At 51.0% G+C, this 12,022-nt stretch overlaps 1 protein-coding gene across 1 annotated transcript; it reads left to right on the top strand.

Moving 5' to 3' along the window:
• Window positions 1-1,574: 1,574 nt before the first annotated feature.
• Window positions 1,575-5,521, top strand: DLX5 (distal-less homeobox 5). The gene is made up of 3 exons (XM_006157503.2): window positions 1,575-1,994; window positions 3,897-4,081; window positions 5,188-5,521. Exons 1-3 carry the CDS (start codon window positions 1,640-1,642, stop codon window positions 5,515-5,517), a joined length of 870 nt encoding a protein of 289 aa, XP_006157565.1. The 5' UTR covers window positions 1,575-1,639; the 3' UTR covers window positions 5,518-5,521.
• The last annotated feature ends 6,501 nt before the right edge of the window (window positions 5,522-12,022 follow it).

Below are 12,022 nucleotides of genomic sequence, written 5' to 3'. Positions count from 1 at the left end.
CTGAACCAGCGCTAGACCCATTTCCCTTGAAATGGGGGCGCACCCAATAAACGGAGTGGGTCCCAGACAAGGCAAATGCTTTATTTTTCGATGGTGGGGGGCAGACTTCACCACTTTGGATATCCGATGAAGCTCCAAGTTTTCTGGTCTTGGTTCCCCTTAGAGCAAGAGGCACACCCGGCCAAGTCAGGACACAGTTCTTGGAGACGCCTGTTTGAGGTAAGTTGGACATGAGGAGCAGGAAAGCCATGTTAGATTTCTAAGCTCCCAGTGGATCCCAACTAGAGCAAAAGTAACACATCATAAAAGCAAACTCCGGACCTTGTGTACTAAAGCATGATTCTTGGGCCTTTTCTCTCCTTACATATGAGCCTAGGAAATGAAGGAGTGAGGGAACAGAGACCCAGATTCGGGAATGAAGGGGGCGGGGTCTTAGGACCGTGTACTCAGGAGGGGAAAATGCATGGGCATCATCCAACTTTTCAAAAGGCTTTCATCTTCCCCTATTCTCCATATTGGTGGTGCTCCCCCTAGGTCCTGGAGAAATGACTTGCTTGAATCAATTTGCTTTTGCAGGACAGAGAGTTGCAGACCCTTTATTCCATGCTTTCCAAATAGACAAGAGTGTAGAACAGAAGTGGGGCGCGCTATTGGCTCTTCTTGGAAACCAGCAATGGGAACTTAGGTGTCAGTTAAGTTATTTGTGCTTAAGATAATAATTTTTTAAAGTCACTCTAAGGACTTTGGACGATAGGAACTTTTTGTGCCATTAACAGCGGGCATTCTCAAATATCCTTACCCAGCCAGTGTTTGAGAGAGACTCATCTCCTACAAAGGAAGTGTCAGCTGCCCATTTGTCTTTCCCCTAATAGCTCGTTTTCAACACATGTAAGTTACAACTTGCTTACCCACATCTCACTTTTAAAACGCTGTTCTTGGTTCCTTCTCACCTTCATTTTCCAGTCCCCTAAATCCCTCTCTTGACTACTCATTTCAGGGTCAACCCTCAGTTACACGCCTGCCCCTGAGCCCTCCTTGCAGCCCAGGGGCGCTGGGAGGTGACCAGTGAGGAAAGATCGTCGCTGATCTCTTCCTCAAAACATGTGCACTATTGAGGCTGCTGATTGGAACACATTTGTCTCCAGACATCACAAAACTGGGTGCTGGGACTTCTGTGTCGTCTTTGGTATTCACTAAAAACAGATTGGCTAAGACTCCCCCCCCCAACAACCAACAAAACACATACACACGCGCGCGCTCACGCACACACACACACCCATGCGCTCTCGCTCTCTTGCTCTCTCGCTCGCTCGCTCCCTCGCTCGCTCGCTCGCTCGCTCTCGTTCTCTCTCTAAGCAATGCTTTGTTGTGCTAAAACTAGTTGGACGAGTTAGGGTGTTGCTGCTGCTCCCGAGGCCCTGGCCAATGGAACCCGATCCACCCCGCTGTGCGTAAGCGCGCAATTAAGGATTTAACCAAGGCTGTGCTGCGCCTCAGCCAGCAGTCAGCCTGGCGGAGACAGAGCCTCCACGACTCCTCTCACAGCCCTGGCTGCTTAGAACAGAGCAGCCCCACAGCCAACTCAGGCAGCAGCCGCCGCCACAGCAGCAAGGACAGCTGCCCTCGCCGCCTGTGAGCGATGACAGGAGTGTTTGACAGAAGGGTTCCCAGCATCCGATCCGGTGACTTCCAAGCTCCGTTCCAGACGTCCGCAGCCATGCACCATCCGTCTCAGGAATCGCCAACTTTGCCGGAGTCCTCGGCCACCGATTCCGACTACTACAGCCCCACGGGGGGAGCCCCTCACGGCTACTGCTCTCCTACCTCGGCTTCCTATGGCAAAGCTCTCAATCCTTACCAGTATCAATACCACGGCGTGAACGGCTCCGCCGGGAGCTACCCCGCCAAAGCTTACGCCGACTACAGCTACGCCAGCCCCTACCACCAGTACGGCGGCGCCTACAACCGCGTCCCGAGCGCCACCAGCCAGCCAGGTACGGGGTCGGGGACTGGGGGATGGGAGGAAGACAGAGGGGGGAACCTCCCTGCAAGTGCAGTGGTAGATGAGGGGCCACGCTATCCCTTGAAATGGGGGCGCACCCAATAAAGGGAGTGGGGTCCCAGACACGGCAAAGAGGTTCTCAGGCCAGTATATCAGGGATTCTTAATGGAAGAACCTTGCAAGAATTCGTACTAGCATCTCTTCCCTCCCGCACCTTGGCACCTTTGGGGCCCTTCAGTCGCAGGATTCTCAGTTTACCTGGCCAGGAAGCCAAGCTAGGTGGAAATGACTAGGGGTGGAGGGTGGGGGAAATCAAGCAGCCTCAATGGCGTTTGAGAAATAAAGTGGAGGCTAGTTGGAACTTTCGGTAAGCGTGCTGGGTTGGTGCGGATAGGAATGAAACACTGCCTCAAAGACTCAGTCGGGATTAGTCTGGGAGCCACCGCAAGTCAACGTGATGTGGGTGCCTGTAGCCCGAGGGACGTGGTGGTGGTGGTGGTGGGGGGGTGGTGGTTCGGGAGCAGTAGCCCGCCCGCTAGAGGAAGAGCGCGCTGAGAGTTGTGCGGTTTATCCAAGGCATTTCCAAAAACAAAAAGCCATTTAAAAGTGGAGGAGGGTTGTAGAGGGGTCACTGTTGTTGGAGGGATTTTTTTTTCTCTCTCTCCTTAAGTGCCTAAAATTTGTCTTCCTCCTCCCGCCTACTTTCTTCTCTTTAGTCCACCTTGAAACTTAGTTGGAGAGTTTAAGAGGGTTTGTGAGCTTGGGCGGTAAGAGGTCTCTGTGCAGAGGTTTTACTGGTCCGGTTTGATCTCTTCCCACCAACACATTAATAATCCTGCTAATATTAGCATCCCCTACCCTGGCAGAATTGAAACCGCAGCTCTCATTCTCCACCCTTCCTCTCCCAGGACACACGCGCGCGCGCGCGCGCACACACACACACACACACACACACACACTCCGCCCATCCCACAGACGCGGTAGTTTGGGGGAAGGGGGTCTTGTAGCCCCAGGACACGTTTGTAAAACACGCCCGTTCAGAAGACAGCTCCCATCCCCTCCCCTCCATACTTAACGACATTGAGAAATTTGTCCTGACCTGCCGCCCCTTTCCTACGAAAACACCCCTTTCCTTTTCAATGTGTGGCTCTTACTGAATTTTTTAAAAGAGCCCCGGGGAGGGGTGTCTTCGTTCCTTTCACTGTCTCTGTATTTTGTGCATAAGTGGAAGATTTTTTTCTTTTGGCCAAGAACATATTAAGTCTATTTGTAAAAGAAACCAGACACATCTGTGCCCTCGCAGATCAGCAGCAAGATTATGGGGGCTGCATAATCGGCCCTCTGTCTGCGGCGGCCCCGACCGCTTGCTGCTGAAGTGAAGGAGCATAGTTTGCTTGTGGGTCTTTGAACTTTGGAGACCTCGGTTAGCGTCTTCCCTGCCCAAGCGTCTGGCCTCTGCGGGCGCCCGAACAGACGCCGACAGAAGCGGGGTCATGGCCTGAGGCCTCCCTGTTGAAGCCCTGGGAGGGATTGGCTGCTTCACCCCAGAAACACAGGGGAGTCCAGGGTAGGCGTACAAAACAAGTCCCAAGTCCCGAAGCAATGGGAAACGCCGCAAGGACTGAACCCTGGACGCCAAGAAGGAAGCTTACTGTACAATACGCTTTACACAAACCGTCTTGAGTGAATGGAGTGGGAATTGATCAAACAGCTGGCTCTTTCTCCTTTTTGGGGAGGAGCATATTTCCCTGGGTCTTGAAAAAGCCAAGCAGTGATATGGGGAAAGAAGGTGAAGACTGCATGCTAAGAAAGTCGAGGACTGATTTTGAGGCCTTTCCACAAATGGGCGATCGCCTGGGGACGAGCTCTAACCGAGTCTGTTTTGATTATTTAGAGAAAGAAGTGGCCGAGCCCGAGGTGAGGATGGTGAATGGCAAACCAAAGAAAGTTCGTAAACCCAGGACTATTTATTCCAGCTTTCAGCTGGCCGCGTTACAGAGAAGATTTCAGAAGACTCAGTACCTCGCCCTGCCGGAACGCGCCGAGCTGGCGGCCTCGCTGGGATTGACGCAAACACAGGTAAATCCGGCTGCAGCCGGACACGAGCCCCGCCTCGAAGCAAGCCTGGCTGGGCCGCTCGGTTCGGTCCCAACGGACTAGAACCGACTCGGTAGTTACTCCCGGCAAATCACATACAGGCAGAAAGACGACGGCCCCTAAGCCCTTCCCTGCGTGTCAGGCCAAGGGCTGGCGCTGTGTGACGGTGGGGATGAGATTCCTACTTTGTCCAGAGATGCCTCCCGCCTCCGGCTCGAGTGGCAGGGGGAGGGCAATTTCCCAGGTCGGAAACAAAAGCAGGGTTATTTCTAGGACAGTCTTGCAGCCTTGAGAAATTGTCTGGTTCTCTTCACAATGCGGAAGCTCCCAAGGCGAGCAAGTGCTGGCGGCCTTGCGGCGATCTCAAGCCACTCAAAGGCTGAGAACGTGGCCTGGAGCGGGAGAAGCTGCAGGACAGTGCTCTGCTCCTGGGGCAGCTTTAGGCCGCAGCTGCCTGGGAAGCGCAAGGTGGGGGGCGCTCACGTATGGCAAAATCTTCCTGGGTTGTCCCTGTCCTTCACTCCCACTCGGCTAGAGGAGCCTTGAGGGCCTAGAGGAGCAGAAAGAACGTTCCAGCCGCAGCCGAGAAGTGCAGGCGGATTCTGGCCTCCCAGTGCTAAGGAGGGGGAAAGGAGTAGGGCGGGAAGTTGGGAGATCTCGCCTTTTCCTCAACAGACCCGCACGCATTCCTGGGCCCTGAGCGAGTCGGACCGTTGTTTTGGAGACCTGGGCTCGGCCAGCTCTGAGCGCGCGGCGCGGGCCTACACGTGCGCACACAGGGCGTGGACACTCAGTCACCAAGCTCCCAGCCCCTCCCCCAGCCAAACAAAAGACAAATGCCTTGGGGTCGTGCCCTCGCTGTGGCCGGTGCGTGCTGAGCGGGCCTGGATGCCCTCTGGGGTCCGCACTCAAAGCTTTGCGGCAGGTCGGCCCCTTAGCCCTAGGCGTGAGCTGCTGGGAGTCGCCAGCGCTGGCCGCCTAGGGGCCCGAAAATGCCTCCAACAGTCCTGCAGTCGTCGCCACCCCAGGGAAGGCTCGGGCGACCTCTGAGTGTCCCGGTAACGTGTGCCTTTGTTCCCCCCACCCAGGTGAAAATTTGGTTTCAGAACAAAAGATCCAAGATCAAGAAGATCATGAAAAACGGGGAGATGCCCCCGGAGCACAGTCCCAGCTCCAGCGACCCTATGGCGTGTAACTCGCCGCAGTCTCCGGCGGTGTGGGAGCCCCAGGGCTCGTCCCGCTCGCTCAGTCACCACCCTCATGCCCACCCTCCGACTTCCAACCAGTCCCCTGCATCCAGCTACCTGGAGAACTCAGCTTCCTGGTACCCAAGCGCAGCCAGTTCAATCAATTCTCACCTGCCGCCGCCAGGCTCCTTACAGCACCCGCTGGCGCTGGCCTCCGGGACTCTTTATTAGACGAGCTGCTCTCTCTTGCTCTCGGTTTGTTTTTTGTTTTTTGTTTTTGTTTTTGTTTTGTTTTGTTTTGTTTGGGACTACTGTGTTTTGCTGTTTTAGAAATTCATAAAGGAAAAAGGAAAGAATTCTTACGGGGAAGTTTGAAAAGCGGAAACAAAAGATTCATGTGTAAAGCTTTTTTTGCATGTAAGTTATTGCATTTCAAAGGACCTCCTCCCCCGTTTTTTACAGATGAACTTTTTTGCGCAACTGTGGACACTATCAATGGTGCCTTGAAATCTATGACCTCAACTTTTCAAAGGACTTTTTTCAATGTTATTTTAACCATGTAAATACGTGTAGATAGAGGAATTAAACTGTATATTCTGGATAAATAAAATTATTTCGACCATGAAAGCAGAATGTTTTTGGAAAAATACTCCTTTTTGCCCCTCTTACACCTTGGTAGCGAAGGATTATAGGCAATTAGAGAAAGTCAAGCTTTGCAGAGACCCAACAAAGCAAAAGAAAACAGGAGTTAGGAGCTTCATGGATGCATAACTATATATGTGTATATGTCAGATGCTGTCCTTTCTATGTCTACATACTTATGAGACCTTTTATAGTATTGCCATACTATGTGGCAGTACTCTCTCTCTCTCTCTCTCTCTCTATATATATATATGTATATAGATGTATATATATATATGTATATAGGTGTGTATATATATGTATATAGGTGTATATATATGTACATAGGTGTATGTGTATGTATGTATGTGTGTGTGTATATATATATATATATATATATATATATAGTTTTTTGGCCTTACCACACACCAAAAAAGTTTAGATAATTTTAATTTTAGCCCCAGATTGTTTCAGGTAGAAAGTAATGCCGCAATCTAAATACATTCTCCCACCCTGTATGTGAGTAAGGCAGCAGAAATCCTTCAATAACCTCTCTGAATTCTAAGCTCAAAGCAATTATGGTGGTGAACTGCTTCCCCCATCAGCCTCTGTGTATTGCCAGAGCAATTAGACAAATTACACTCCCTTCAAAGGGAGCTTCCATAGATGAGAAAATGAAAAGAAAGAAAAAAAAGAAATCTCCGCTCATTCCTATTACGTTCTTTTAAAAATCTGACATCTTTGGGGAATGGCAAATGGTAGAGCCTTGGAGTCCTTGGGCATGTGATTATAAATTTGAACTCTTTCAGAGAGAGGAAAACACATCAGGGATTGAGAACAATGATGAACCTAAATCAGTAGACCAAGGGTAGGTGGGGGCATTTTTCTCTCTCCTAGAGAAGACGTTGTTGAGATCAGGGACTGGAGGCTGGGGAAGGAAGTGAAAGCATTGTGACTTTTGTGTTTATTTCATTTCGTGTGAGACAATATTCTTAATGTGCATTTCTTTCTCCATCCTTTTTGCTACCCTGTGGTTTTCTTCTGGAAGGACCTCCCTTTACGTTGCTTTTACATAAAACAGCAGCAAAGCAGGTTCCAAGCATCGAGGACCAGAATCTGCAGGGATTTCTTCTTCCGAGAAGGCTTCTTTGGGACAGAAAGAGACTTGATGCAATGGTGGTCATGTTCCCCTTATCGTCTCACCTCTGCGCTTAGATAGCAATAGTTTGACTAGAGCTACATCTTGGGTCTACAGCTATGCCCCCAGGCTCAAATCGTAGTCGTCTTTTCTGGCTGGCTGTCCTTCAGTCCTCCTGACTCTATTTCCTTAAGATATCAAGGCTTGTGTTGGAAATTACAAGATGCATTTGAAATATTTTACAGGTAGGATGTCAGCAGCAATAAATGTGACAAAAAAGCCTTCTTAAAGAAGTGGGGAGATTGGAACATAAAAAATTACATCCTGTCATCTGGAGGATGTCTGAGAAGGCTTTTCCAGGGTTAGGAGACTAGACCTGGAAAGGCAAGCTGTGAGCCTGGAGGGGAATTTACTTCCCAGTGTTCATCCTCTCTCTCTCTCTCTCCCTCCCTCCCTCCTTCCCTCCTTTTGCGGGCCTCCACCTCCCTGCATCTTTCTCGATTTCTTCCTCTTCCCTCCTTCTTTCTTTCCAGAAGGGACATCATGCTGGCCAGTTTGGAACGGCTTGGCCACAAGGTATTGGATGGTTTGGTTCTCTTTAGAGCTATGCTGCCTGGCCCCAGAGCAAAGGTGGCCCAGGCGGCAGACCCCCTCCTCTACCACCCACACGGTCCAGGAAGCCTCCGGCAGTTTTCTGGTCTCCGGATTCAGCTCCAGCCGCCTTTTCTCACCAGATACGCCAAGTGCCTTGGCGGTCCACCGAGAAAGGGAGTATTGCGCACGAGTGGGAGGCAAAAAGGTGCCTCATTTAGTTTTCTGCGGTGGCAGAGAATAGGGGGATAGGCGAAGAGATGGAGGTATCCACTTCCTGCTTTTCTTTCCTTGCTTGTTAGGATTTCGGGAGTTTGCATTACACCGAAAGCCGGCGCTTTATTTCTGCCGACTCCGGCTGGGAGAAACCCAGCGCCCGCGGATTTCCAGCGCCTGGCTTGCTCCAGCGCTGGCGTCTCTCCCAGTTCCAAAAAGCATGTTAGTGAAGATGGGGGGGGGGTCAGAGGCGCACCCACTGGACAGTTTCTAACATTTCCCACTGACTGGCTGCCTGAGACAGGCAAGGGTGTACTTAAAACACGTTTTCTCTTTCTGCGCCTGGAGAGGGCAGATATTTTTCCAGCTGTCCCCATGATCTTTCTACCTCCATTTGTGGTAGAAAAGGAGATCCCTTCGCCACCCCTAGTCAACTGAGCTGCGGGAAGGACAGAAGAAGGAAAGCCGTCTTCAGGGACCCCACTCCTCCACTCCTAGCCTTGATGCTGCTTGTTAAAGATACCGAAGCCAGGGTGCAAAGTGGCCAGGTTCAAGGCGGTGGATTCAGACTTGGTTTCAGGATTCCTTCCCTTGTGCTAACCTCACTGGTTCCACTGCAATGGCCTCTTTTCTTGCGCGTTTTTTTTTTTTTAAACATGGTCCAGCAGGGAGGCATAGACAAAAATATTCTGGCAAACCAGTCTGCACCGGGCTTTCCCTGGCACCATGGGGATTCTCCCAGGGGAATTTAATTCCCTGCAGTCCCGCGCCCAAGGATGTAAAAATAACAGATCATCAGCAAAGTCTAAAAATATCTCTGTGATGTTTCTATCCCTCGCCCTCCCTTCCACCATCCCTCTTCCTCTCTATTGTTTATTCTCCTAACATAAACGTGTACCACTCCACAGCCTGTTCCCAGACCGGCTGACCCCGCTAGCCTGGACTCTGCACTGGGCGTCCCCTCTGCCTGTCCTTCCCAATCCCCACTTGCCTAGCTCTGGCTAGTACTCCCAACATGAATCAGCCCACGCCAAGATTTATTTTCTTTTCTGTGGGCCTCTTCGTCCCCAAATACTTTAGACTCCCAACCCATGTCCAGACGCCTCCCAAAGCCCATGAGGCCCGTAGCACGCGGGCTGAATCCGCGCGATTCCTTGGTGCGCGGCCGGCCTCCCGGGTCCTCCTGTAAGAGATCAGATAAATTGGCCTTTGTTTGAAGCTTGGGTTGGGCTAGGCTTATTTCTGCTCTTTCCCCCCTCTTTTTCCTGGCTGCTACCTCCTTGTGGGACTCAGGACGGCCTGGGGATCCGAGAGAAGCCGCATTCCTGTGGGTGCCAGGCGGCTCCAGTGCTGAGCCACAGAGCCTGAGACACACACACACAGACGAACCCACAGACCTCGCTGTCCTTGATCTCGCTTGCGCTCTCTCCCTCCCGTCGAGGCACCCACCCGGGAGCCTGTCCACCCACACTCGGATCCACCCAGAGCTCAGCCTAGGACCGGAGCATGTTGACCCTCACAAAGACACACACGCACACACCCCCTCCTGGTGACACAGGCTGGGCCAGATCTCCCCGCCCATGCCAATCCTCTCTCCCGCCCCTTATCCCACAATCCCAGACGCGCCGGCTGGCCTCCTCTGACTCCTTTGATCCCACCGGACGCCCCAAGGCTCGCGGCGTCCCGGCCGCGCCGTCCTGGGAGTCACCCACAGCGCGCCAAAGCCAGGCCACTCTTGCCTCCTCCCAGCCCGCCCTATGGCTCCCTCTGGCCCTGACACAGCTGTCAGATCTCCCCAGCCCAAAATGCACCAATGCATATTAGAACACTGTCCCCGCCCTCCCTCCTACTTCAGCGCTTCTTAGTATTCGGGTAGTGGGAACTTTAGGGCTATCTAGCCACTTTCCTCCTGCCCCATCCTCATAAACCCTTGGATAGTGCGCCTCCCCATGGCCGCTGGGATCTCGCCAACCCAGAGCTCTCCAGCCCTCCTCAGAGGCACACCCAGAGGGCAGACGCCCTCGGGCACCTCTGGGAAGCACGCCACGCCGGCGGATCCGCCTGTGGTCACCCTTCTCCACCCTTAAGCACCCCCCCTCCCACAGCGCCTGGGTGGAGGCTCTCTCTGCTCGCCTCCCGGGAGCTTGGGGAGGGGGCGCTGCGGCTTACTTGCTCCCTTGGCTCCTGTTCCCAGGTTTACCCGTGATCTTTGCACATAGTACTTGGTTTTTATCAATCCTGGCCCAGTCACAGCGAATTCTGGGCTTTGAAAATAACCCCAAATAGCGGTGGCATATGTGGGATTGGTTAAATAGATTCTATGCAGCCCTATTTCCTCCTACCCTGGCGTTTTCCTTTGCATTTGACAGGCCTTAGATTCCTCAGTGATGCAGGGCAGAAAGTATACATTGTATCTATTGCGGAGAATGGGGGCAGGCGCGGGGTGGAGTTTTCCTTTTCAATCATTCTGGGCTGCCGGCTGCAACGTCATAAATAATCTGTTTTATAGGTCGAGCTCTAACGGGAAGCTAGGAACCAGGAACATTGTAATTAATCTCTCTTAAAGGAGATAAGAATCTCCTTTTGCAGCAATTAAATCTTTCTATTCACTAGGACTGTTTATTTATTTTATTTATTATTATTATTTCATTTCCTATAGGGCATGTGTGCTCACCAGAGAGAGACAGAGAGAGAGAGAGAGAGGGAGAGAGAAAGTGAGAAAGCAAACCATCAGGTCTGGGACTTGAACTGCTGCAGTCCACCATGTGGCAGTCCAGCTCCTTACCACCATGCCACCTGCTGGCCCCTTGGACTTAATATTTACTTTGATTTATGAGAATTCAAATCAGTACATTTGCCAAAAGTGCATGTATTATTGAGTCTGTTCCACATCCTAAACCAAGACTTACATAAAACTGTGAAATACCACACATTACGACCTTTCACCACAGGAAGGAAAAAAAGGCTTCATAATATCATTCTACACACACACACACACCCTCCCAGTTTCAGTAACTATTTGCTGTCTAATCTTCACCAATACCCAGTCTAGTGTACTTTTTAAGAGAAGTGAGTGAAGGGCAGTAAACAGTTCCTGGACTATGATTTATTTTAAAGCACTGGCGCACTCTGCACTCTGTCTGCGGAGAAGACAGAATCTGCCACTGCAAGCTTATTGTCATCCAAGGACTACTTCTGCCACTCGCCATTTGCAAGGTGGGGGGAAGAGGGGCGGGGGAAGAGGCAGGATAAGGACTCAACTTTCATCTATAAACAGGGGTCACTAAACAGGGGACATTTCATTATTGCCCTTAAATTCACAGGAGCTCAGAAGCTTGCTTGCCACACTGCGGGATGGCCTTAGCTGGGCAGCTCCTGAGTCTGTGAGGTGGTGGGAGGAGGGAGAATGGAGGAGAGAGAATGAACACACTCTGGCCTAGAGGCTGGAAAAGATGTCCAGGAAATTATCTGTGCTCGTGGTGGGAAAATTCAGCTCCTGCAGATCCAAGGATGTTAGGTATCCTTGACCGCGAGGTCCCCACAAGGAACCAGAACTGAACTCCAGAAGTCTCCATTAGGGCAGGATTCATTCTCCCGAAAGGAATAGCTTATACCCCAAAGAACTTTGCACCTGGAAACCGTGCCCCAGGACCTTTTACTCTCTATCGCTCTGATCCTCCGATTCCCTCTCTCTGTGGTTCTCCCATATTTTAAGAGACTGACTTTGCTCTTTCAGGTGTATCAATGACATGCAGCCAAAGAGACAGTAGGACTGGTTCTTATGGGGGGGTGTTAATTAATAAAAGTTAATGATGGGATTAAAACCAATGGCCAACCAAACCAACTGAAGAAGACAGCTTCTCAGCCAGCTATATTTAATTAGTGGCAATTAATACATTTTCTGCTAATACCCTCTAGGACTCTTGATGACTTGTTCGCAGTGAAAGAGAATGGAGATGCAGCGCAGGAACACTTACAAGCACCTGGGGCGTTTTTTTGCTCTAATGACAAGAGAGATTGCAAACTCGTTTAAGAAAATGTTCATAAACAAGTGACAGGCACTCTGAGCCTGTCTTCCTGGAAACAATAGTGAAGCTGACAAATATTCTTTGATTTGGGGGAGGGGCACTTTTTCTTTTTTTTTTTTTTTTCCTTAAAGCAGGGAAATGC

This window comes from Tupaia chinensis, unplaced genomic scaffold (assembly GCF_000334495.1).
Source record: "Tupaia chinensis unplaced genomic scaffold, TupChi_1.0 Scaffold000544_1, whole genome shotgun sequence".
NCBI classification, from domain to species: Eukaryota; Metazoa; Chordata; class Mammalia; order Scandentia; family Tupaiidae; genus Tupaia; species Tupaia belangeri.
This window is presented reverse-complemented; position numbering and strand designations above follow the sequence as displayed.

What these genes read in the sequence shown, in the direction of transcription:
- DLX5 (XM_006157503.2), top strand. Translation starts at nt 1,640, where the DNA reads ATGACAGGAGTGTTTGACAGAAGGGTTCCCAGCATCCGATCCGGTGAC. An exon ending in GAGCGCCACCAGCCAGCCAG is followed by an intron (nt 1,995 to 3,896) that starts GTACGGGGTCGG and finishes TTGATTATTTAG; the next exon opens with AGAAAGAAGTGGCCGAGCCC. An exon ending in TGGGATTGACGCAAACACAG is followed by an intron (nt 4,082 to 5,187) that starts GTAAATCCGGCT and finishes CCCCCCACCCAG; the next exon opens with GTGAAAATTTGGTTTCAGAA.